General features: G+C 39.0%; 2 protein-coding genes and 1 long non-coding RNA gene across 3 annotated transcripts in view; 1 reads left to right on the top strand and 2 right to left on the bottom strand.

The window, feature by feature from the left end:
* The window catches only part of LOC119482103, a 35,679-nt gene that overhangs the window by 1,230 nt on the left and 7,683 nt on the right, over positions 1-26,766 (bottom strand). The gene's annotated exons all lie outside the window — the stretch shown is intronic.
* On the bottom strand, positions 5-17,889 carry LOC119481908. Its single transcript, XR_005205298.1, has 4 exons — positions 17,641-17,889; positions 16,140-16,227; positions 1,379-1,739; positions 5-54 (listed from the first exon to the last, which is right to left on the bottom strand). It is a non-coding gene; the product is annotated as an uncharacterized LOC119481908 (long non-coding RNA).
* LOC119481899 (guanine nucleotide-binding protein G(q) subunit alpha-like) lies at positions 21,123-25,162 on the top strand. Its single transcript, XM_037759233.1, has 6 exons — positions 21,123-21,305; positions 22,258-22,412; positions 22,568-22,696; positions 22,783-22,912; positions 23,399-23,552; positions 24,585-25,162. Exons 1-6 carry the CDS (start codon positions 21,159-21,161, stop codon positions 24,773-24,775), a joined length of 906 nt encoding a protein of 301 aa, XP_037615161.1. The 5' UTR covers positions 21,123-21,158; the 3' UTR covers positions 24,776-25,162.

Raw genomic sequence — 26,766 nt, 5'->3', positions numbered from 1 at the left:
CGTCCTCATTTGAACCTGGAGTTTGGACATCTCTTGTGGGATGCGGCGGCGTCTCTGTTGTCCAGGTTTTAACAGAGTTGGGTTCTGAAAAAAGACAAAAGATTCGTAATGATTTACAACACAATGTTTAAAATTGTTGACAAAATGATCCTTTTGGAGTTTTAGGGCAGGTTGACACCTAAAGGTTCGGTTCCTGAATCGAACCAATGCGAGGATGATACATTATTTGGTCCAGACATTGTAATCGAAAATCATGTGGTGGAAATGTAGTTGGGTTATTGGTCTTCGTGCTTTCATGTTACACATGTTACAGAAAATGAGCCGAACAGCTGGCTGGTGTCCAGCTGCAGCGCTGAGTCTAAACGGTCCATCCGTCACTCCCCGCCGCTGGGAGACTACGGAGCTGCCGACCGCTCTCTTAACGGTGAACTAGTCTCTTAGCGGCGGGGAGTGAGGCGAGCGACTGAGGGGTGCGCTAGCGAGCTAATTATTGTGGTGGTCGTGTCTAGAAAGGAACTGCAAACTGCAAAATCTGATCGAAGATCTGTAAAAAACTTGCAAAAACTCTGGCGAGACTCGCTGCCCGACGACCTACCCTAACCTTAACTATTCAAGATCAATGCCTGACCCTAACAATCTCGCGACATACTGTATATGCCAACCTTGCCGCACCACGCCGGCTTTTCGCTGCATCGAGCAAAGCCCGACTTTGGGCGCTGCACGCTGTGATGAGCGGCGTGTAGCTCTATTGTCATCTGGGTGGAAACAGTAGGGCTTATGCACGCTGTACAGCGCCAGAAACAGGTTGAGATAAGGAAAAGGAAAAAAAAGGTGTGAGCATTTGTCATAAATCGGGAGAAATACGGGAGAATTATGACCCCAGGAGGAATCCAGGAGAGGGCGATGAAAAAACGGGAGTCTCCCGGGAAAATCTGTAGCGTTGGCAAGTATGTCTCTCGAGAGTTTCCCCAGTTTGCGGGCTCCCTTCTAGCCACTACCATTTGTGGTGTGATAAACCATAAATTCCTGAAATTCAGAGATAGCAAATGGGCAAATAGGCTACTAGTTCACCAGACACCAAAACAGGAAAAAACAAACATGTTTTTAACCAATGAAATGACACATAAATGGTACGCTTCCTGTGATTGGTTCGAATGGTATTCACACTGGAAACGAACCGCTCCAGTTCACTCGACAGCGGTCCGAGACCACCCCTTCGAGGCGGACCAGAGAGCGGAGTTTGAGTCCGGCGTTCACACCAACCCAAACAAACTGCTGCAAGGAGGTTCAGCCGGACTAAACAAGGCCGGTGTGAACGCGTCCTTAATACATGAAGGTTGATTATAACATCTCAAAGGAGACGGTGATGTCAGCTTACCTGTAACATTGAGCCCACATCTCTTTCTGTGATTAACTCTGTTAATCACAACAATAAAGACATAGGCGCTGGTGTCGTTGAGCCTCAGATCAGTGAAGAGACATTCAATCCGTCCTTTCTTGAGGAGCTCTAGATCGCACAACACTCGTCCTCTGTAGAGCTCATCTTCATACAGCTCAGGTTCAATCTCACTGTTATAACGGTAGATCAACCTCCCTAGGTTCATAGATATAATGTCTATATACAGCCTGGGTGGCAGGCGTGTGAGTCTTGAGATGAAAGAGGCATGTCAGTGTGACGTTACTGCCTTCCTCTGCCTGGAAGACGTCCTGCGTTGCAGTGGCTGTAGATGGATTCACACCTGCAGGAGACAAGAGTAAAACACAGACACTGAGTCACACCGGGGCTGGAGAACTCTTTATGGGAGTAAATGGTGACATCTTGTGGCCAAAGTTGGCACAGATTTGACCCTTAAATGCCTACTTCAGCTCTTTAGAGACCCAGGAGACCGTATAACAGCTCGTCTAATTCATTCATCTTTTTTTTCTAGAAAGCGGTATAGTCTATGTTCATGTCCATTAAATCCACAAACTATTTGGTTTTAGGTTTGTGGTGTCAAAGTTTCTCTCTAAAAAGTGTAGAAACCTGAGGTATGTGAGCCTCGTTTAGTTTGGTCTATTAACCTGTAGTGTCTTCAAAATGTATGGATTTTAACAATCACGTTTTCTCTAAATGAGTTTACAACATTTATTCCTAAAAATATCAATCATTTTTTTTTTTTATGATTTATGGAGTAATACAAAATAAAAACCTTTAACTCTAATATGTAAACAAAATGAAACAAGAATTTTGAACCTGGCTTTGTCCAATGTTCAGATTTATGTTCTGTAAAATTAGCACATATTGAATAAGATAATGACTCATTAGTCTTTATCTTATTCAATATGTGCTAATTTTCATTAGCACATATGTAAACATATAATTTCAGAAAACTTGTAATACAAAAAACAATAGTCTTAAAGTCAGTAATGAACTGGGGAAGTTTCATGGTGATATCTATTAGTTAAATATTTTACACTATTCACCTGTAGTTTCTTCCCTTTATACCTACTTTTGCATAAATGACAGTAGTAACAGTGAATAATCCTTTAGGATGAAGTCAACTCACACAAGAGTGTCATAGTAACCACCAGTGACACACCAGCTGCCGAGCTTGACATTCTTCACTGCATCGACCTACAGAGCTGAGGATGAAGCAGAAATACATTAGTACTATATATTAGTACTTATATTATATAACATTATATGTAAATAATATTTTTTCATATTCTATCCATAGTATGTTTTTTTTATTATTTGGATATGGACATGTAAGTTTGTGCATGTACCTGTGTGCACATCGCTCCATATTTAATAATTTTCATTATATATTCTTCATATTATTATAATTACATTATTATCATATTTAAATACACATACGTATATACTATATATTAGGGCTGCACGATTATGGTCAAAATGCTATTCACAAATATTTTTTATCAATATTGAGATCATGATTATTCCTAAAGTTTAGGGACAAAATATTTGTATTGCAAATTTACATTTAAATATACAGAGCGCTATTTTCACTTCAATGTTGTGCCAAATTCCAACAGTTAAAACTCTAAATGTTGTGCTTTTACTTTGATATTGTTATATATAGTGGGTATTTGCATAAAAACACACAATTCAAATGATTAGGAAATAAATGATTTTATTTTTATTGATAAAAACATCTTGGAATTAGGAGTTTTAATTATATATTAGAAACTGCTTAGAGCTAGTGTTAGGAAGTTAAACATGTAATAAATCTCTCTCTATTATCTATTTTATATTACTGCGAAAACATCTCCTTCAAACAACTGGAGTTATTCAAGGTTCTCGCCAGAAATACAATTTTACAAGATTACATTTGAATGCATCATGACAGCATTATAATGTACCACGGCCCAATACTCATTTGAACGCATCATGAGCCCCATGGCGGAGCTGTGTAGCTCCGCTGCTGTCACATCAACTTTTATTTGAGAATAGTTAGTAATTCTTTAAGTTCATGGCAAACACTGATCCTTTTATTTATATCAACCCCATCTCAGGGAAAGGATTGGTTTCAGAGGAGAGTCAGGGGGTGTGAAGGAAAACCATATATTTAGCATTTTCTATCATATTTTACACATATTACTGATGCATTCCATACTTTAAACACACAAATATTGACAATTTGTATAATTTATTATTATTATTATTATTAGTAGTAGTAGTAGTAGTAATGTTTTTTTGTGTGTGGCTGTCTGGCTCAGGGGGGGCCCTAGCGCCCTCTATTGACCGGCCACCACTGAGGACTTGGCTAAGTGAGATTATAGAGTTGACTTGCTACTTGTTTAAGATTAATTGTAAGAAAATCTGTTTTGGCTCATGTTTTCTACTTTTCTAAAGCATCTTCATATATCTGTACATTTTCTATATAAAATGTTTTTTGCAATGAATGTGTGCTGCTTGTGTTTGTGTATTATCTGCTCTGTGGTCAGTTTAGTGTGTTGCTGATGCTCTTTAATTAGTTTCTTCCTCTTGAACAATAAGATGACCAGACTGGGGCTTAAATAAGTGGTAATCATTTTGAACAAACCTACATGTCTTGAATGAAAAACTGATGCCAAATCAATATGAAAAACTGTTGGGTTATAAACGGACACTGGCCAAAGATGAAATATCAACCAGTCAGTGTTGCTCAACAACCAGCCGCCTGAATCTGATCTTCTTTGCATTGTGTTTATTTTGTTTTCTTCATTGTTGTAAATATGTAAAAACTAATTTTAAATCTAACTAGTAGAAAAATGCAGAAAGCTCATTGGACTTTAATACACAGCTGCATGTAAATGCTGCAGAGTGAACACACCTCCTATTATAAATGCTCACGTTCAAAGTACACATCATTTTATCGGAGGACCACACAGATTATAGAGTCACAAACAAGACAGGTGTAGGATTTGGCCGGCAGGCACCGCTAATATTCAAGATTGCGAATTCCTGTCTGGTTTACGGTATAGCCTACCTCCAAGAGGCTTCTCAACATGGTCCACATACCTACCTCGTTTTTCCGCTTAAAGACATAATAGAATAATAATAATACGAATCATTTGAAGAACATTAGGGCTCGCCCTAATTATATTGATATGAATAAAGATGCTTACTCGCGCTGCATCCTTGGAACCTACAGGAGTTTTCCCTGTGCACTGTCGGTTTTTCATTCAGAGAAAATGACTTTTCTTTTCCACGTCAAGATATTTACGTGCATCACTTCACATCAACTTTTATTTAAGAATAGTTATTAATTCTTTTATTTATATCAACACCATCTCAGGAAGAGGGTTGGTTTCCTCTGTGAGTCACTTATTGAATCATTATTAATCAGCAGCAAATAAAACATCTGAAGACATAAACAGCAAAACCACAAGTTAAGTTAACTGTGATCAGTCAGGTGAGTTAAATGACGTTAACTATGAAGCTCAAAGTAGCGACCCTCAGTATCTCACCTGTCAGCTCGGTCCGGACCGCCATACTGAAGAGAGGACAGAAGACAAGAAGGGGTTTGCGGCATCGGGAGTGTTAGAGATTTTCAGTGCCGACGTCATCCATTTTCTCTGCGGACACAGCCAATCGGAAGCTCTGGATTGTGGTGGGTTGAGCACTGTCCGTGTGGGCTGAGAACGGGCGTGTGTATATATACGTCATTACGTCTCTGACGCATATTACGTTCAATGAAAAGAACGTATGAGTGTGACCACTCATGGGCCCAGTTCCAAACCCCTCCTCTGCATCTCTCTCCCTACTTCCACTTCGTTTGTGCGTTCGTGTGGAGGGTCCGCCATATTAAAGGTCTCATATTATAAAAAAAGTGAGATTGTCATGTTTTTTTTTATTATAAAGCAGGCTTAAGTCCTATATAAATACTGTGAAAGTATCAAAACATTCAATCCACAGGGAAATACACACAGCCCGTATTCAGAAACTCTGCATTTGAAACAAGCTGTCAGGATTTCTGCCCATTTGTGATGTCACAAATATACAATATTTAGACCCTTGACATAATTTTAAACGTAAACATTCTAAATGTGTCCTAGTTTATTCCTGGTTGCGGTGGATGTGAATGTCATCAGCTGACAGGAAGTAAACATGGACCCAAACTGTTGCCTAGCAACGCAATTCTGTTGCAATTCCGTCAAAATGCGCTAAAACGGAGCGTTTCAGACAGACGGTAAATACAGGTATATTCAGGCAGACAGTATGAGGAAAATAAAGTTTTTTTTTAACATTAAAGTATGTAAACATGTTCTAGTAGAAACACAAAATACAAGTATGAACCTGAAAATGAGCATAATAAAGGACCTTTAAGGGCCATCCCAAACTAATTCCCGGGGAGTGGTTATAAAACCCTCCAACAGCGAGCTGCATCGATGCCGACTCAACCGATGTCAGTTACGTGCGACTACCTGTAAAAACATTTACTTGTAAACTGCTCAAACTGATAGACATTTAATTTATTCTACTTTATTGTCATACAAACGCCTACAACATAACGTAAATAGATTGTATTTAAGATCAAATATAACCTTGTTTAGTCTAGAATATATATACATACAACATATATTTGTTCTTTTTTTACCCTATCAGGAGTTGTAACCTCATCATTTATTATATCTTCAACTGTGCAATATTGACTTAATAGTGCAATAATTTAGTGCAATAATTCAGCTGTGCAATAATCTGGTTTACTGTAGCATTAACACTGCATGTATTTATAGAGAACATTTAAACTAATATTCTTATTTTACACTATTCTTGCATATTTGCGTGTCTACGTCATCACGTCTGACTAAGGCTTAACAGAATATTAACACGTTCCATGTGACCATGTGAACCAACCACAGGTTTCGGTTTACTCATTGTAGAATGTTTAGATTCTTGTTGCCAACGTTCTTAACATGACGTCATGCTGTATTAGAGTCGAGATGAGATTGAAACTAACATGCTGTGTATCATACAACTATTTATTTGTTAGGAAGTTCCATATTCATAATAAAATAATTAATTTGTTACTTTATTAATGGATTTTAAAAACATATCACCATTTTATCTAATGTTAATCGAAGTTATTCAACAACTTTCATACCATATGATGCTGATAACAAACTGTGGCATTATAAAAAATGTAAATGTAATTTCTTTTCTTCTGTTTTTGTTGTTTTTTTCTTAATTGAACCAACAACACTCAGTGGTCTTAACATGTGACAAAACGTGACTAAAGTCAGACTTTGTGTAATTTTCTGTGTCTTTTTGTGTATTCAGAGCAGTACATTAAAACTTTCCATTAAAACCTTGGTTTTTATATTTTCTTCACCGTGTATCCTCGGGAGATATTGATGCTTTCAAGAGGAAGAAACTCTGAATTTCCTCTACGGGTAATACCAAGGAAGAGAGGGTCCATTTTCCTGACTTGACACAGTAAATGCCATGTTGGTGAAAGATTATAGAAAATCTAAAGAGGTCCAGCTTAAAGCAGTAATGCTGAAGAACAAATGTCTCCTCATGAAAGCCACTGAAAGAGAAAGGAAAGGAAACTATTTATAGAGTATAAATGATACTCTATAAGTATAAATGAGTATAAATCATACTCTATAAATAGCTTGGTATGCTACAGTACATGTGCAGCAGACTTGGAGCCTCTGCAGAATGACTGCACATCATGAACTGGAGGAACCTTCTTTGGTGAAGCCATACCGGCTGGACCAATCACGATGGGCCTAGAGTCAGAGGAGGAAATCATTACATTATTTCTTCTTCATTCATTCAGGCATGTGCAGCTCTTTCATTTTTGGAATTATAAACAGTTCGTGGGGTTAAGTGGAGTCAAAGGTTTAACCAAGACTCAGCTAAATAAAACATACTTTGACAAACACTCGATATGTTCATCTTATCATACTCTACATGATGCATGACTGTTTCCATGAAAAACACATTTCTCCAAGTTTAACAAAAACTTTTTATTGTTTGTACCAGAAATGATAATGTACTGTTCAGGACATAGGAAACAAATCACCGGCACTCACAGATAATAAAGAAGTCTTTTTTGTGTTTATTCTGGGCAAACAAGCTAATCAGCTATAAGCCGTAAACAGCGTGATCACTCAAGAAGTAATGCCAGTTAAAATATTTCAGGTGGGACAGAGACGTCCTGGAAAGGAACAACATGATTAAATACCAGGAATCATCTGTGAATGCACCGCCAGGGCATACACAAACAACAGAGGTGTGGCCAAAACAGTCAGAGATAACCCACAATACATGAAATACACATCTTATCCTATCTCAACTCCTGGAGTTGAACTGGAGTAACCCTCTTCGGTGAGGCAATCCTGTGAACCAATCCCAATGGGCCTATACTGTGTACATGCACCACAACACCTAGGCTAATTACCTGTATGTGGAAAAAAACTACTTAGCAATAAATCTGTTTCTGATTCTCATTCTGATTAAATACCAAACAACAAAATACAGAAATAACATCAACAATAAAGCCAAACATGGGGTTTGATGGGCCCAGAAAAGACATGCAACATGTCCTCACCTTCACCACCTTGTTGGAGACTTATTCTGTTTAAATAGACACATGTTCTACCTCCGACTCACAACAGGTGGGTGAAAGATACGTTACTGTCCGTTGGTTTGGAGAAACTTTTTCCCTTAAAGGTTCCCTCAATTATTTTGAAAAGACTTGGAAACTTCTTCTAGACCATATTGAATCTCTGGCTGTGACGCCTGAGCCTCCGTATTTGTTTTCTTGGATTGGTGTTATAATTCTTTTTTTTATTATTATTATTATTTTTTTATTCTTTTATTTTATTTATGTTTTTTTTGTGTATATGTAAATGTTGTATGTGTTTTATTATTTCATGTGTCTAGTGTGTTTCTAATTCTGGTGTCATTGCTGCCTTATCCCTTGTGTGGTGTTCATGTTTTTGTTACTCAGCCAATGTTGGCGGGTCTGGTGGACCCACCCCATTATTGGGTTTTTAAATCAATACAGCCATAACAATTTATGTAAAAATACTTAACAGATGGTTACTTTATCCCAATTACAAGCAATATAGACAGCATATATGGTTAATATTTGCCATTTACCTCTGTAGGATAATATTTATGAACACAAGTGTTTGCTGTTGAGGGGCTGGGCCTGATGAGGGGTTGTCCTGTTGATGGGCTGGGCCTGTTGAGGGGTTGGGCCTGTTGAGGGGCTGGGACTGTTGAGGGGCTGGGCCTGTTGATGGGTTGGGCCTGTTGAGGGGCTGGGCCTGTTGATGGGCTGGGCCTGTTGAGGGGCTGGCTGTTGATGGGCTGGGCCTGTTGAGGGGTTGGGCTGTTGACGGGCTTGGCCTGTGGCTGGGTGCTGACGGGCTGGGCCTGTTGAGGGGCTGGGCCTGTTGAGGGGCTGGGCTGCTGACGGGCTCGTTTTGGAGCTGCCTGATGGTCAGTCTCATCCTCTTCTTCATACTCACTGTCAGACTCAGAATTGACAGAAATGTGATCCTCATATTCTGAAAAGTCTTCCTCTTCATCTTCATCTTCATCTTCCAAAGGTTCTCTCTCTTCTAAAATCATTTCTAAAGCCCTCTGAGCGGAGAATCTTTTCACCATCTTGATTGATTGCGATAAGGAGCCACACAGCGAATGCCGCTGGGATATAGTGTGAGAAAATATAGAATAGTTCCCGCAAGACAGAGGGCAAAATGTGCGTGAATGTAGGAGCAGACAGGTGTCGGTACAGTGTGCAGTCGTTGAAAAATGTGTTCTTTTATATGTTTTATATGCTGTTCCAGTCCCTTGCTGTTCAGTTTAGCTCTTGAGCCTCTGGCTATCAGTTTAAGGAAGCATACAACTATCAAGGGAATCGTAGTGGGGAATATTGAATGTATCTCTTTATGCAGATGATTTGTTGGTTTTCTTGTTGGGCCCCCATTCATCACTCCTTTCACTAATCAACTGTTTTGGTGGTATATCTGGGTATTCAATTAATTGGAGAAAAAGTTAATTCATTCCCCTTACAAAAAATTTGGATCCTCATTTTCTCGAATTGTTACCCTTTGAAATTGACAAAGATCATTTTACTTACCTGGGCCTGTCTCCTGTAGATCCTATAAGCTCTTATTTCAGAACAACTTCTGTATACAGATAGACAAGATTAAGAAAGATATTGATTTCTGGAGGTCTTTGCCACTTTCTCTTATAAATGTAATTCAAATGATGTCTCTCTCCAGGTTTATGTTTCAACACATTCCAATTCAGCTTTCGTTGTCATTCTGTAGAAAAACTTGATTCTATAATAATAATGCCATTTATCCGGGGATATAAAACCCACCGCATCTCCAAAGCTCATTCACAGAAATGTAAGAAAATAGTGTGTTTCATCCCTTCCAGTGTTCCAACATTACTATTGGGCAGCCAAAGCCAGAGCCTTGATTTACTGTAGCTCTCTGCTACACCCAAGTGGCTGCAGCGTGAAACAGCTCTCTGTCAGCTCTATTGTTTTCCACAAATGTCTACCCATCACATCTGGTGGAAGACAGTTTAGTCCTGCACAACTCAATTAAGATTCTAAAACAAATTAAAAGAGTGCTTTCAAGCTCCGGAGTTTTGAAATGTGATTATATCTTTGTCTGTCTAGTCTGGCTTTCTTGTGGTGGTTGTCTTTATTATTATTATTATTACTATTATTAATAATAATTATTTATTATTATTATTATTATTATTATTATATATATATATGTATATATATATATAATTTTCTTTAATTTAATTGTATGCTTGTTTGTGAGTCTGTCTGTAGATGTTTTGTTTGTGATTAAAAACAGCATGTCTTTTTCTCTGGTGTTCCTCAAGGTCTTGGTGTCTTAATGTGGTATTTTGGAGGGATTATTGATCATTTTTATTAATTCTCCAGTCGTAAAAAAATGGTTAAATGTAGCACCAAATCTTTGGAACAAATGGAATCAACCCCCAACAATTGCTGCAACAACTTATGAGACATAATAGAGCACGGGGACTCAAATTAATCTCCAGGTTCCCAGCTTTCAGATGATGTACACCACTTCTATGTGACATCTACTGTTGACCTGCTATCTCCCTCTAAAGACCCCCTGGACCTCCCTAAAGAAGACTAAAACGGCTCTATTGTGGCTCTCAGAGGGTTAACAGTTAGAGGTGAAATATTCCAAAGTTTAGGGAGTCCAGACTGTTTGGACTGATGAAGGGGCTTCAGCATGTGGAGCCGTTGTATATGAATTGTAAACTCTGCTGTCCTGGCAGCCAGTAAGAGCTCTTGTATTTGCTGGAACGTAAACTATTCTTTCACCGAAGGCAGCCAGAGGATTTCCCATCAGAGCTCGACCCTCTGTCACATGGTCCACACTCAAAACAAAAGTCGTAATATTACGATAAAAAAGTCATAACCTTACGAGAAAAAAAGTCGTAATATTACGAGAATAACTTTACAAAACAAAAGTCGTTATATTACGAGAATAAAGTCATAACAAAAAACAGTTATTAATTTCCACTAATATTTTTAAATCCACAGGAAGCCACTGGAGAGGAGCTAATCTTTATTTGGATTAGCTTCCACAGAGTGATCGCTATAGTCTTCATAGAGTCCACACAAAAACAAAAACAATAACAAAAAAAAAACAGTATATAAAGAGAATGGAGCTGACGGGAGAGCTAGCGACAGACTTGGAGAAGTTAAAGGAAGTATACACGTGTGACTACGTCCGGTTTTCGAAATAAGGTGTTAACGAAGGGAACTGTATATACAAAATATATTTATGGAAATAAGATTCATTGGATTATATTCACCAGAAGTATAAAACATTACATGTCCCTTATAAATTAAAAGAAAATACCACTATTTTTTTAGGGTTAATGTCTTTATTCTTTATATTTTTGGGTTGCTGGAAAAATTAAAAAAACAAACAATTTCTGACAATGACTGATATATTTGACCTCAGGACATCTCTCTGTACAGGCATGCTGAAAATCAAACATTTTAGAGTTTCAAGTTAACAAAAATACTTGTATAATAACACTTAAATACGTAAAAATTGTAATACATATCGAATAAGCACCCAAGTATCGTGATAGTATTGAGTCGGGAGATAGGTGTATCGTCCCAGCTTAGTGAACTGTCTTGACCTTTGATGGAACAGAGAGCCATAAAGTCAAAAATGGAGGGAGCTTTGCTAGCTTATTATCTACCCTCCTCTGTTAGTCAATAAAGTACTCCACAAAAAAAGTCACGGTTTGTAGACTTCATCAAACAGGAGTTGATACAAATTCATCTTCATCTCTCTTTAACATTTGCTGCAGGAGTTGATACAAATTTGAATAAGTAGCTAGCAAGCAGTTAGCAAGCTCGCTAGCTCTGGGAACTTCTTTTCCTATCAAATGAAAGTCTTTCCATCTCCTTCATTACAGTAAACGGCGTAAATGGTAAATGGACTGACATTCGCATAGCGCCTTTCCAGTGTTCCGATCACTCAAAGCGCCTTCCAGTACATGTCAGCCATTTAACCATTCACACATACACATTCATACATCGATGGCTCAGCCTTCAGGGGAAAGTTTTTGCATCAGTACCTTGCCCAAGGACACCTCGACATGTGGACTGGAGGAGCCGGGTATCAAACCTTCCGATTGGTGGGCGACCCGCTCTACCTCTAAGCCAAAGCCGTCAGCTGTAGCGATAGCACCTTGATGTGACGTAGTAATTTGTAAAAAATAAACAGAAATGCTGCCTTGAACATTAAGGTAGTGAGACCAAACTGTAACTGAGGTGGGTGGTCTCATTTCTATTCATTTACAGCAATTGACTGAAATATGAAAATGTATTTCAGAACGACGTGTTGAGTTCACTCTTCAACACATTAATAAGGTATTCATCGGTTACATCTTTTGTGCAAAAGTCTCATAACGGTGTGCAAGTGTTGTCAACTAGGGATGCTCACTTTGAAAAATGTTCTTAACCGATAACCGACCCACTTTAACCGATTATTAACCGTTAACCGACAAGATTTGTGCCTCGTACCAGCTGCAGGAGCACAACAGATATTCGTTGACGGGAGTCCCCAGTTCACCGTCCGGGAGCGTTAACTTAGCAGCTACGATGCTGCGTGTAGTGTCGCGGACATGCAGCCACTTTCCCAGTAAAAGTCTCCACCGCACATTTAGTTTAGTTTAGCAGGTTGTCAGCTGTGTGTCTGCCCGGCGTAACTTTAGCGAGTGTCCAACAAACAGTGTGTGTACTGTATTTGTGCTACATTAGCAGCTCTAGCATTGCCGGTGGCTTCGTGCTCGCGGCCCGCACACGTAGTCTGCGTAACTTTAGCGAGTGTCCAACAGACTGTGTGAGGTTGTTGGTGGCGTTCTAGCTGTGAACGTAGGTGTAGTAGTGTGTGTACAGTTTATTTGTCTGAGCTGCTCCTCTGAGCCGCTCAGCTTTTGAGTTAATTATTAACACTTCTTTTAACCGTTTTTAACCGATAGCGTTAATCGGTTCAAATGCTTAATGTCGGTTAACGGTTTAAACGGTTAATTATTAACATCCCTAAGTAAGACCAAACTGTAACTGAGGTGGGTGGTCTCACTTCTATTCACTTAATTGACTGAAATGTGAAAATTAATTTCAGAACGACGTGTTGAGGTCACTCTTCAACACATGAGGTATTCATCGGTTACATCTTGTGTGCAAAAGTCCAATATGGACTGCAAGTGTTGTCAACATGACTGTAAATAAACTACCACCCATATAGAGCCCGATCCTTCCCCGGCTCGATGGCTCGACTGGCTCATCGACGGGTTGATGGCTGGCTTCTGCAAAGATATTAAACAGATATGAGTCACTATATACTGTATAACTAATGCATATTATAGGATCATAGTTATTGGTGCATAATTTATAAATTGGTCATATTTTGTATTAATAATTAATCTGCAAAGTAACAAATTTTTTTTTAGTGTAGAGTAAAAAGTACTATACATCAGACCGGCACATACGGGTACATCACAAAAAGTCTAGGCCCCGCCCCCTTTTGGGGGACAGAAAACTGAAGGTCCCATAGACTTCAATGGGATCTGACGTGTGTTTGGATTATAATTTTGACAAGTTCGTACGCATTCATCTCTTTTTATTGAAACATTTGTTTTATACATTTGTCTAATAATTATATTGCCTGAACCTGAGCGTTGGCGATACCTTAATAAATGAAGGTTGATCGCCGCCATGTCCCTTCAGTCTTCCCCCGTCCAACACAGTGGAGGATATTGTTTATCCAGACATCTCTACATATCTGATTGAATCCCGTTAGGCTAAGTGTTGTCTGTATTTAGTGTATTTAGATTTAGTTGGAGACGACAGTCTGATGTATACTTGTGTCCAAAATGTAGAGCAGTAGAAGTATAAAGTAGCAGTACTTCTATTACTGGACTCTTTTTTTAGCCGTTTTAGATTTTTGTTATAAAATCTCAAAGGAGACAGGGATGTCAGCTTACCTGTAACATTGAGCCCACATCTCTTGCTGTGACTATCTTCGTTAATCACAACAATAAAGACATAGGTGCTCGTGTCGTTGAGTCTCAGATCAGTGAAGAGACATTTAATCCGTCCTTTCTTGAGGAGCTCTAGATCGCACAACACTCGTCCTCTGTAGAGCTCATCTTCATACGGCTCAGCCTCGAACTCACTGTCATAACGGTAGATCGACCTCTTTAGGTTCTCACATATAATGTCTATATACAGCGAGGTGGCAGGCGTGTGAGTCTTGAGATGAAAGAGGCATGTCAGTGTGACGTTACTGCCTTCCTCTGCCTGGAAGACGTCCTGAGTTGCACTGGCTGTGGATTGAATCACACCTGCAGGAGTCAAAGAGTAAAACACAGACACTGAGTCACTCAGGGGCTGGAGAACTCTTTATGGGAGTAAAGGGTGACATCTTGTGGACAATATTTGGCACAGATTTGACCCTTAAATGCCTACTTCAGCTCTTTAGAGACCCGGGAGACCGTATAACAGCTCGTCTAATTCATTCTTTTTTATCTGGACCGCAGATGTTCAGCTCTACAAACGCAAAAGTCTGTCACTGACTGACTGACTGACTGACTGACTGACTGACTGACTGAGTGACTGACTGACTGAGTGAGGAAGTTACAGGATTGGTCGGCCGACTGTTGGAGTTTCCTCATTGGTTGTTGCTATGCAGCTGCTCCATTAACACTCCATCTAGGAATAAATATAACAGCAACAACGTCAGTGACGACATAAACTTTTGTATGTATATATTGTTACACACCACTTATATGATGAATGCTTTTGATACGCATGCTTTAATAAAAAACGGAAATACTTTTAACCTATCATACTGTATGTCATGCTGATACCTTTTCACCTTGTATAACATGTATAATATACTGACTAGTAAATGTTACCATTTACTATTACTGAATGTCATTTGCTTCATTATAAGTTGTCTTTCAATCAAATATTAAGATATAAGTGGAAAAAACTGTTCACAAAACATTATAGACATGACCACTGACTATTTGTGTAACAATTTAGCCAGAAACTCACATCCTGACCAGATACGGTCCAGACAGATACTCGTTTTTTTTTTTTTTTTTGACCGAGTCTTGTTTTTCTAGAAAGCGGTATAGTCTATGTTCATGTCCATTAAATTCCTCAAACTATTTCAGTTTTAGGTTTGTGGTGTCAAAATTGTTCTCTAAAAAGTGTAGAGTGTCTTTAAAAGCCTGAGGTATGTGAGCCTCGTTTAGTTTGGTCTATTAACCTGTAGTGTCTTCAAAATGTATGAATTTTAACAATGGTAAATGGACCTGCATTTATAGAGCGCTTTTCTAGTCTTCCAACCACTCAAAGCTCTTTACACTACATGTCAGTATTCACACATTCACACACACATTCATACACTGATGGCAGAGGCTGCTAAGGTGCCAACTTTGCCCATCAGTATCCAATCTAAATACTCATTCACACACCGATGGCTATGTCTTGCTCAAGGACACATCGACATGTGACACAGCCACAGCCGCCCCCACCATCAAAAAATCATATGTTTTCTCTAAATGAGTATTATCTCAGACACTGAGCAAGAAATCTCCACTTCAGCAGCACTTACATCCGCCAAACAGTTTCATTCCTATCTATATTCTGAGGGTTTTTACAGAGGGGTTTGTTCATATATAATTCATAGCCTGATTGATACAACATTTTATTCCTACAAATATCAAGATTCTTTTTTTTTTATGATTTATGGAGTAATACAAAATAAAAACCTTTGACTCTAATATGTTGACAAAATGAAACAAGAATTTTGAACCTGGCTTTGTCCAATGTTCAGATTTATGTTCCCGAAATGTATGAAAATTAGCACAAATTGAATAAGATAATGACTCATTTGCATATTCACATATAAAATTTCAGAAAACTTGTAATACAAAAAACAATAGTCTTAATGTCAGTAATGAACTGGGGAAGTTTCATGGTGATATCTAGTAGTTAAATATTTTACCCTATTCACATGTAGTGTCTCCCCTTTATACTTACTTTTGCATAAATGACAATAGTAACAGTAAATAATCCTTTAGGATGAAGTCAACTCACCCACTGAAAGACACAAGAGTGTCACAGTAACCACCAGTGACACACCAGCTGCTGATCTTGACATTCTTCACTGCATCGACCTACAGAGCTGAGGATGAAGCAGAAATACATTAGTACTATATATTAGTACTTATATTATATAACATTATATGTAAATAATATTTTTTCATATTTTAGCCATAGTATGTTTTTTTTATTGTTTGGATATGGACTGTGTACATGGCTCCATATTTAATAATTTTCATTATATATTCTTCATATTATTATAATTACATTATTATCATATTTAAATACACATATATACTATATATTAGGGCTGCACGATTATGGCCAAAATGCTATTCACGAATATTTTTTATCAATATTGAGATCATGATTATTCCTAAAGTTTAGGGACAAAATATTTTTATTGCAAATTTACATTTAAATATACAGAGCGCTATTTTCACTTCAATGTTGTGCCAAATTCCAACAGTTAAAACTCTAAATGTTGTGCTTTTACTTTGATATTGTTATCTATAGTGGGTATTTGCATAAAAACACACAATTCAAATGATTAGGAAATAAATGATTTTATTTTTATTGATAAAAAACATCTTGGAATTAGGACTTTTAATTATATATTAGAAACTGCTTAGAGCTAGTGTTAGGAAGTTAAACATGTAATAAATCTCTCTCTATTATCTATTTTATATTACTGTGAAAACATCTCCTTCAAACAACTGGAGTTATTCAAGATTCTCGCCAGAAATACAATTTTACAAGATTACATTTGAATGCATCATGACAGCATTATAATGTACCACGGCCCAATACTCATTTGAACGCATCATGAGCCCCATGGCGGAGCTGTGTAGCTCCGCTTTATGTCTCCTTCACTCTCTGAAGAACTTCCACACCGACGACATGTTGTGTGTGTGAGTGAGAAGTTACTTGTAACCGAGTATTTCTACTTGTATCCGAGTATTTTTAATATTAGATATATTGCAACATTAAAAAACCTGCCAGTTTACACCAACACAACTAGATGAGACAGTTTATTTTATATTCTTTACTTCAGTGTTTCTGTCAACGCCCACGGATAACAGGCTGTCACGCGTGTCACAGCCTGTTATCCGTGGGCGTTGGTCTCTGTCAGATTTCTGTAGCTGCGCACATGCAGATGCTTTTTGAATGATATAACACAGAATAATAATAAGATTAGATTTAAGTAAAAGTAGCAGGTTTTACTTTACTATTTCTACTCAGTAGTATTGCTACTTTTACTGAAGTAAGATTCTGAATGTAGGACTTTTACTTGTAACTGCATTCAAAATGCTCACATGTATGCGTAAAGGTATGTGTAGGCTACATTATGAAATGTTGGAGGTCACTTTTGACCCCAAAATATCGAGTCTTATCAAACAGCCCTGAGCTCACATGTCCTCCTGTCCTCCCCACCAGCCGCCTGTTGAGCTCCTAAAACACACTAAAACCACTAAAAGAGTCAGTCATAGTTTACCTGATGTATGTTGATGTGAATGTCTCCTCAGTTTTGCAGGAATGCCTCTCTCGTGTCTTTGCAACGCGGTGCTGTTTTGCTGGTTGCAAACACAGTTAGTCACATCTGTAAAACACACCTTTATTAGGGTCCTCACTCCGTCTAACAATAGAATCCTAGTAGGTTTTGTTTTCAGTCACTGTCTGAGTAAGCAAGTACAAATGGAGTCCATGTTACTGCTTCCACTGCATGAATACGCGCGAAGATATTATGCAATGTGTTAAAACCACTAGCTTTCAGTTTTATGTCTACTAATAAGGAATAAAAAGGAAATGAGGAAGCACGTAAAAAAAAGTCCTCCAAGTTAAATATATATTTATAAAAAGCTGGAAACTGTCCTGTTGTGTGGCTCCCTCTGGTGTAACAATCTAAAGTACATTCAGGTGGTACATTCCACCAGAGGGAGCCACACAACAGGACAGTTTCCAGCTTTTTATAAATGTATATTTCACTTGGAGGACTTTTTAAGTCAAATTCTGTCAATAAAAACAAACATTTACTTCCAAAGCTCTGGGACAGGCATAACAAATACATAAAAGACTGATATTCAATCTCTTGAAATATCCCAAAATGAATCACAACTTTGTATTGTATGCTGTTTGTATTTATGTAAAGTTAGAAAGTGCTTCACAGTTAAAGCATTGTACATTGCATTCTCCTTGTTACCAACGAGTCTCCCCTTTACAGACATGCCCACTTTATGATAATCACATGCAGTTTTTTTCCCTAAGTAGTCTTGAATTGCATAAAATTGTGTATCACTGTAAAGCTGAGACTTTTATGGATCCAATGAGCCCAACTGGATTCATGTGTGATGATGTTAGTCCCCATAGGAGACATTTCATTGACCTCACTGTATTAAATGACCTGAGGTGACCTCTAGGATAATCACAGCCTCATGAAACTTTACAGCCACAAACTAGAGACCTAGAGCATTCAGAGGATGGATGGATCAGACTAGAGACCTAGAGCATTCAGAGGATGGATGGATCAGACTAGAGACCTAGAGCATTCAAAGGATGGATGGATCAAACTAGAGACCTAGAGCATTCAGAGGATGGATGGATCAGACTAGAGACCTAGAGCATTCAGAGGATGGATGGATCAGACTAGAGACCTAGAGCATTCAGAGGATGGATGGATCAAACTAGAGACCTAGAGCATTCAAAGGATGGATGGATCAGACTAGAGACCTAGAGCATTCAGAGGATGGATGGATCAGACTAGAGACCTAGAGCATTCAGAGGATGGATGGATCAAACTAGAGACCTAGAGCATTCAGAGGATGGATGGATCAAACTAGAGACCTAGAGCATTCAAAGGATGGATGGATCAAACTAGAGACCTAGAGCATTCAGAGGATGGATGGATCAAACTAGAGACCTAGAGCATTCAGAGGATGGATGGATCAAACTAGAGACCTAGAGCATTCAGAGGATGGATGGATCAGACTAGAGACCTAGAGCATTCAGAGGATGGATGGATCAAACTAGAGACCTAGAGCATTCAGAGGATGGATGGACCAGACTAGAGACCTAGAGCATTCAGAGGATGGATGGATCAAACTAGAGACCTAGAGCATTCAGAGGATGGATGGATCAAACTAGAGACCTAGAGTATTCAGAGGATGGATGGATCAAACTAGAGACCTAGAGCATTCAGAGGATGGATGGATCAAACTAGAGACCTAGAGCATTCAGAGGATGGATGGATCAAACTAGAGACCTAGAGCATTCAGAGGATGGATGGATCAGACTAGAGACCTAGAGCATTCAGAGGATGGATGGATCAAACTAGAGACCTAGAGCATTCAGAGGATGGATGGATCAGACTAGAGACCTAGAGCATTCAGAGGATGGATGGATCAGACTAGAGACCTAGAGCATTCAGAGGATGGATGGATCAGACTAGAGACGTAGAGCATTCAGAGGATGGATGGATCAAACTAGAGACCTAGAGCATTCAGAGGATGGATGGATCAAACTAGAGACCTAGAGCATTCAGAGGATGGATGGATCAAACTAGAGACCTAGAGCATTCAGAGGATGGATGGATCAAACTAGAGACCTAGAGCATTCAGAGGATGGATGGCTTTCCTAGCTAGATTGATCAATAAGGGGGTTTCTGACTAGTTTACACAACATAAGCGCTCGCCATCCAATCGCCGCAAAAATGCAATTCTTGCAGAAATCTAAAAAAATGTCAAAAGTTTTTGATCCCAAATCACAGCATGTCTTTTTCTATGGTGTTCCTCAAGGTCTTGGTGTCTTAATGTGGTATTTTGGAGGGATTATTGATCATTTTGATCAATTCTTTAGTGGTAAAAAATGGTTAAATTTAGCACCAAATCTGTGTAACAAATGGTATCAACCAAAGAATTGCTGCAACAATTTATGAGACATAATAGAGCATGGGAATGACCATCATATACTTCCATCATAATGTTCTAAACCCTTATACACTAGAACAACTTGACTCACAGTGCTGAGCTGCATCTCAAATGAATCTCCAGGTTCTCAGCTTTCAGATGATGTACACCACTTCTATGTGCCATCTACTGTTGACCTGCTATCTCCCTCTAAAGACCCCCTGAACCCTCCTAAAGAAGACTAAAACGGCTCTATTGTGGCTCTCAGAGGGTTAACAGTTAGAGGTGAAATATTCCAAAGTTTAGGGAGTCCAGACTGTTTGGACTGATGAAGGGGCTTCAGCATGTAGAGCCGTTGTATATGAATTGTAAACTCTGCTGTCCTGGCAGCCAGTAAGAGCTCTTGTATTTGCTGGAACGTAAACTATTCTTTCACCGAAGGCAGCCAGAGGATTTCCCATCAGAGCTCGGCCCTCTGTCACATGGTCCACTGTCTGTTATCACCAGCCAGGACAGAGGACAGGACTCGCTGTCTCACAGACTTGCACAAAGTTAACTTCCTCTTGTTCACAGGAGGTGAAGGAAGTTGTTTCACTAGGAGAAGGAATGAGTTTGAGCTCCGTGAGGGTTTGCTGCCTCGGCCCGGAGGCCGAAGAGGCCCGCAGGATCAACGATATGATCGAGAGGCAGCTCCGCCGGGACGGGAAGGCCTCCCTACGGGAATTCAAGCTCCTTCTGCTCGGTAAGGGGACGAGAAATGTTTTGAGAAATGATAAACAGTGGTGGAAGAAGCATTCAGATATTTGAGTAAAAGAAGAATATGCTCCTGTAAAAATAGGCAATCAAAAGTATCAAAGGTAAAAGTACTAGTGAGTGTTATATCACTTCATGTTTTACGGGGATCTTTGTGTAAAAGAAGCTCTAGTTGTTGGTTTTGGTCTTTTAATGTGATTTGTTGAGTTAAATATATACTGTTTATAATAACGCCAACGTTCTCCTTTAAGTCGGTGTGTGTGTGTGTGTGTGTGTGTGTGTGTGTGTGTGCGGTAATATTATCTGTCGGTGGCCTATAGGAACTGGTGGAAGTGGAAAGAGCACTTTCATCAAACAGATGAGGATCATCCACGGCCGAGGATACTCTGACGAGGACAAGAGAGGCTTCACCAGGCTGGTCTACCAGAACATCTTCACCGCCATGCAGGCCATGATCCACGCCATGAACACGCTACACATCCCCTACAAGTACGAGCACAACCAGGTAGACCAGACCAGACTGTCTCGTCCTGTTTGGTAGAGAGAGCTCTGTCTCTGACTTTAGGAAAGTACACATGATGTCACACTGGGGGGTGTGACATCATGTCACAAAACTGTCCTGGGGTCCCTTGACCTCTGACCTCCAGATCAATGAATGGGTTCTATGGGTACCCACGAGTCTCCCCTTTACAGACATGCCCACTTCATGATAATCACATGCAGTTTTGGGCAAGTCATAGTCAAGTCAGCACACTGACACACTGACAGCTGTTGTTGCCTGTTGGGCTGCAGTTTGCCATGTTATGATTGGAGCATATTCTTTATGCTAAATGCAGTACCTGACAGATATTTGTTGGACATTTTTTGGACATTTTTCTGAAATGTTTTGGACATTTTTTAGACATTTCTCTGACATTTTTTAGACATTTCTCTGACATTTTTTGGACAGTTTTTTTGGACATTGTTTTGGACATTTTTCAGATATTTGTTGGACATTTTTTGGACATTTTTTGTTGGACATTTTCCAACATTTTTTCTGACATTTGTTGGACATTTTGACCCTGTGAAAGTTTCTGGACAATATCTGTCATTGTTTTGTGTTGTTAATTGATTTCCAATAATAAATATATACATACATTTGCATAAAGCAGAATATTTGTCCACTCCCATGTTAATAAGAAAATTAAATACTTGACAAGTCTCCCTTTAAAGGAACATTTTGAACAGATAAACTATTTTAATTGATTGACAGCCCTACTTTTAAGATTTGAAAACTCTTTTAGTGTGGATCACCTCAGAGCTTCCGTAAATTACACATCTGTAGTGGGAGATAAACCCAGTGCTCTCTAACGTGATTATATTCTTTCATAACACTCCAACAACAATGCACAAGAACACAAACATGACATCATGTTCATCAGAAATCTGTGGTTGTTGTTGTTGTTGTTGTTGTTCAGGCCAACGCCAGCCTCGTTGGCGAGGTTGATGTGGACAGGGTCACAACGTTAACGAACCCGTACGTGGAGGCCATCAAGAGCCTGTGGAGCGACCCGGGGATTCAGGAGTGTTACCGTCGTAAAAGGAAATACCAGCTGTCAGACTCCGCCGAATAGTGAGTGAAACCAGAAGCTGGAACTCCTCAGACGTTGTCAAATAGTTTCATCTGCTAGTTGTCTGTTTAATGCCTTCGGTGGTTATTCCACCGAAGGCATTAAACACCATCTAAATCCCTCTAACTGGTCTCAACTCTCCTCCTGTTGTTAACAGCTATCTGAGCGACTTGGACCGGATTTGTGATGCTGCTTATCTGCCGACCGAGCAGGACGTCCTGAGGGTCAGGGTGCCCACAACGGGTATTCAAGAGTACACCTTTAACCTGGACAACGTGGTGTTCAGGTGACTGTTTCTATGCTCATTATGTTTTTATGCTGCAGATTTACATTTGGGGAACATGATGATTTTATTTTTAACGACGTCTGCAGGATGGTGGACGTGGGTGGCCAGCGTTCAGAGAGGAGGAAGTGGATTCACTGTTTCGAGATGGTCTATTCCATCATGTTCCTGGCGGCGCTCAGCGAGTACGATCAAGTCCTCGCCGAGTCCGTCACCGAGGTGAGACGCAGGCTGCCGCCTTACAGAAATAACCTGCAACAATTAAAAGCTAATTTCTTCCAATTAGGGCAAATAAAATATTTAATTGCGATCAATCACATGATCGTACATAGTTAATCGTGATTAATCGCACATTTTTTTATCTGTTCAAAACGTACCTTAAAGGGAGATTTGTCAAGTATTTAATACTCTTATCAACATGGGAGTGGACAAATATGCTGCTTTATGCAAATATATGTATATATTTATTATTGTAAATCAATTAACAACACAAAACAATGACAGATATTGTCCAGAAACCCTCACAGGGCCCAAAATGTCCCAAAAATGTCTGACAAATGTTCGAAAAATTTCTGGAAAATGTCGAAAAATGTCGAAAAATGTGCAGGAGGAGCTCTTTAGTCGCTCAGAGAAGCTTGTTCTGGTCTGATCCCATATTTCTGCTCATGCTTAAGAGGTTTGTGCCATGTGTGTGTTTTTCCGAAGAATCGCATGGAGGAGAGCCTGGCCTTGTTCCAGACAATCATAACCTCCGAGTGGTTCCAAGGGTCCTCGTTCATGTTGTTCCTCAACAAGACAGATTTACTGGAGGAGAAAATCATGCACTCGCATTTGGTCGACTACTTCCCCGAATACGATGGTAAGAGGAAACGGCAGCCGAGCGTGATGGTATTTATGTTCTGAATACAACATTACACTTCGTCCACGATGGGAACGTCAGGGGCGCGTGGCGCGGCTGCTGCGTGGCTGCTGCGTGGCTGCTGCGTGGCTGCTGCGTGGCGCGGCTGCTGCGTGGCGCGGCTGCTGCGTGGCATGGCTACTGCGCGGCTGCTGCGTGGCGCGGCTGCGTGATTGACGCGTCGGGTCTTTGCTGTCAGCCCTTTCTTTCTACATAGAGTTTGCCTTTCATAATGTCCATTTCATTTCATTATAAATGTCATTTATATTTATTTTAGACAGAGAAAGGTTAAGAAACGTGTGCTCATTTGTAAATAATAGTAGTAATCCACAATTAAAACCCCGTACTTTATTCATTCATGGAGCTCTGCAAGTCACTGCATGTTCTACAACACTGTCCGGCACATATTTCAGAATAAAAGCCTTGTGTTAACAAATGAAGGAATTCTGTCCACAGAAAAAATGCTTGAGGGCTTTTATTTTGAAATGAAAGCAGGAAGTGTTGATTTAAAAACAAGTATTTTTCATCTCCGTAACATATTCTACAGATACAGACGTTGAAACTGTAGTAATGTTGCTGGTATGATACAGTCAATAGATCACTCTCACTGTCTGTTGTTGCTGTGAACTGTGCGGCTCGCGTCACAAATAGGCGAGACCTCGAATCATCATAAACATTTGTTTTCCACAGAGCTTATTTTCTGCAATAATCCAAAACCCAATGGAACAATCTCATTGGCTTTTTGACGACGGAACCACGGCGATGCTAAATTCCCGATTGGCCTACAAATATACGTCGTCCCTGGAGCACTCTGTTGCTTTTGAATTAAACCTTTTCATTTCAAAGTTTGTGTTATTTCCTCTTTGAAAAGTTGCACAGTCTCACTTAAATGTTTGGCAACCATTCATATACAGTCTTATATTCTTGAGCTTTTTATGTAACTAGACTGTAAATCCTTCAGTGCTGTTTCTGCCCTCTGTCTGTTTCTACCAGGTCCCAAGTATGACGACAGAGCAGGGAAAGACTTCATCTTAGATATGTTTCTCAGTGTCAATCCATACGAGAAAAGTATGATCTACTCCCATTTCACCTGCGCCACGGACACGGACAACATCCGATTTGTCTTCAGCGCGATGAAGCACCAAATCATGAGTCGCACCATGGAAGAGTTCAAATTAATTTAAAAACGTAGTGTTGCTGCTTTAAATCCTCAGCTCTGTAGAGCTGGCAGTGATTCAGTTTTAGTTGAGCACGACACACATAAAAAAATGTCTCTACTTCTATTCTATTTCTATGTGAAGAGTCTATTATAGCATGCACAAGTATGGAGGTCTTTGCCAACTTTTTCACACGGATGGATTGAGAAGGGTAAAAGTATTTCAATGTCCTCAGAGGATTGAATGAATAAATAATTTTAGTGTGCAATAAGTACGCCTTTCTTGACACACGAAGACGCTAAAATGTGTACTCGTGATTTATTGTCGTGGTATTTATACGCCTTCCTGTGAGAGGTAAAATGACTGTTTTTGTGAATGGAGTCTGGTGGCTTTGAAGACGGTGATATAACGACTTCGGACAGCCCTTTCCGACAGTGAACTGAAGCCGTTATATCGCTCTCTGAAAATAAATAACAGTGTGCCAGCCACCCTGTATGGAGGATGGAACCTGCCAAAATAAAAAATAAATGAATTAATAAAAGAATTACTCAATAAATAAATAAATTGATATTTCTGTTTGAATTTTCTTCTTTATTTATTTATCTTTGTAAAAATCCCTCGTTTATTTACTCTTCTGTTTAATTTTCCCTTTAATATATGAATTTTTAAATGTTTGCATTTATTTTTTATTTATTTATCTATATAGTCATGCATTTATTTAGTTACTAATTTCTGTTTTCTTTTATTTATACATTTCTTTACAGATTTTTTTTACATTTTCTTAATGCATTTTCTAAATAAATAAATGGTAAATAAATGAATTTAAAGATTTATAAAAATAAATACATTTAAAAATAAATAAATAAATGGGAAAATTAAACAAAAGTGTAAAAAAATAAGGGAATTAATACAAAGATAATTAAATAAAGAAGAAAATCAGACAGAAATATCAATTTATGTCACATTTTATCAATTAATTAATGGCTACATTTATTTTTAATATTATTTTGCTGCATTAAATGACTGTTATTTATTCATCGACTTATTTATTTATTTATGACAGCCCTAATTTACTATTATATAAATCAATACATAGTGTTTTAGTTAGAGGACATTGAAGGAGGATTTTATCTTGAACATTGCTAACATCAGACCTCCATCTGAGAGATGATAATCAGGGGAACATTGTTTTAAAGATATGTGATACAGATGGGAGCTGTGACATTGAACTCCACCTTTATCAAAGAGATAGCAGATACAGGAAAGTCAACACTGTAGTCGTTTGAAAATGTCTTCAGTCAACAGTGGCTTTATTTAAACATATTGATATATTGAATGTAATACATCATAATATCTCTTAAACAGAATGTAACACAAAACATATCTCTATTTAATCCCACTGTTAGTGAGATTATTAAATCAGTGCTTAATTAGTATAGTGAGGGCCAGACACCTGAACCCTCCCAGCGTGGTAAACATTAATTACATCCAGTAAAGGATGGAAACACTTTGGGTTTCACACATTGATAGGAAAAGCAGAGCTAGACATCATGGCTAAAACGGCATGCTAACTTCTAAAAAAGGCTGAAAAATGGCCCAAAAAAATGGCCAAAATAGGCTGAATATGTCTGCATAAAAGTCTCAAGAACGTCCGAAATATGTGCGGAAAAAAGTCTGCAAAATATCAGAAAAAAAGTTAGCAGGGAACGTTATGGTACGGCGGTAACGTTGTGGTCGAGCCGGCCATCTCTATCGTCTCCGTGGTCAAACGGGCCGACGCTACGACTGTAGAGCACCCAGATCCTGACATTTGTGTTCTCTGCATTGAAACGGCCCCGATGGAGCTGACCATGGATGGATAAAGAGAACGGAGCTGACGGGAGAGCTAGAGACCACCTTGGAGAAGTTAGAGGAAGTAGACACGTCTGGTTTTCAAAATAAGATGTTAACAAAGGGAACTGTATATACTAAACACATCTATGGAAATCAGACTGATGGATTATATTCACCAGAAGTAT

This window comes from Sebastes umbrosus, chromosome 22 (genome assembly GCF_015220745.1).
Source record: "Sebastes umbrosus isolate fSebUmb1 chromosome 22, fSebUmb1.pri, whole genome shotgun sequence".
Taxonomy (NCBI): Eukaryota; Metazoa; Chordata; class Actinopteri; order Perciformes; family Sebastidae; genus Sebastes; species Sebastes umbrosus.
Note: the sequence above shows the minus strand (reverse complement) of the source record. Positions and strands in the feature narration are given on the sequence as shown.

Bases quoted from the DNA above. Each gene is read 5' to 3' on its own strand.
- LOC119481899 (XM_037759233.1), top strand. From the start codon at position 21,159: ATGAGGATCATCCACGGCCGAGGATACTCTGACGAGGACAAGAGAGGC. The intron at 22,413-22,567 runs GTGAGTGAAACC...TGTTGTTAACAG, and splicing joins CTGTCAGACTCCGCCGAATA to CTATCTGAGCGACTTGGACC. The intron at 22,913-23,398 runs GTGAGACGCAGG...GTTTTTCCGAAG, and splicing joins TCGCCGAGTCCGTCACCGAG to AATCGCATGGAGGAGAGCCT.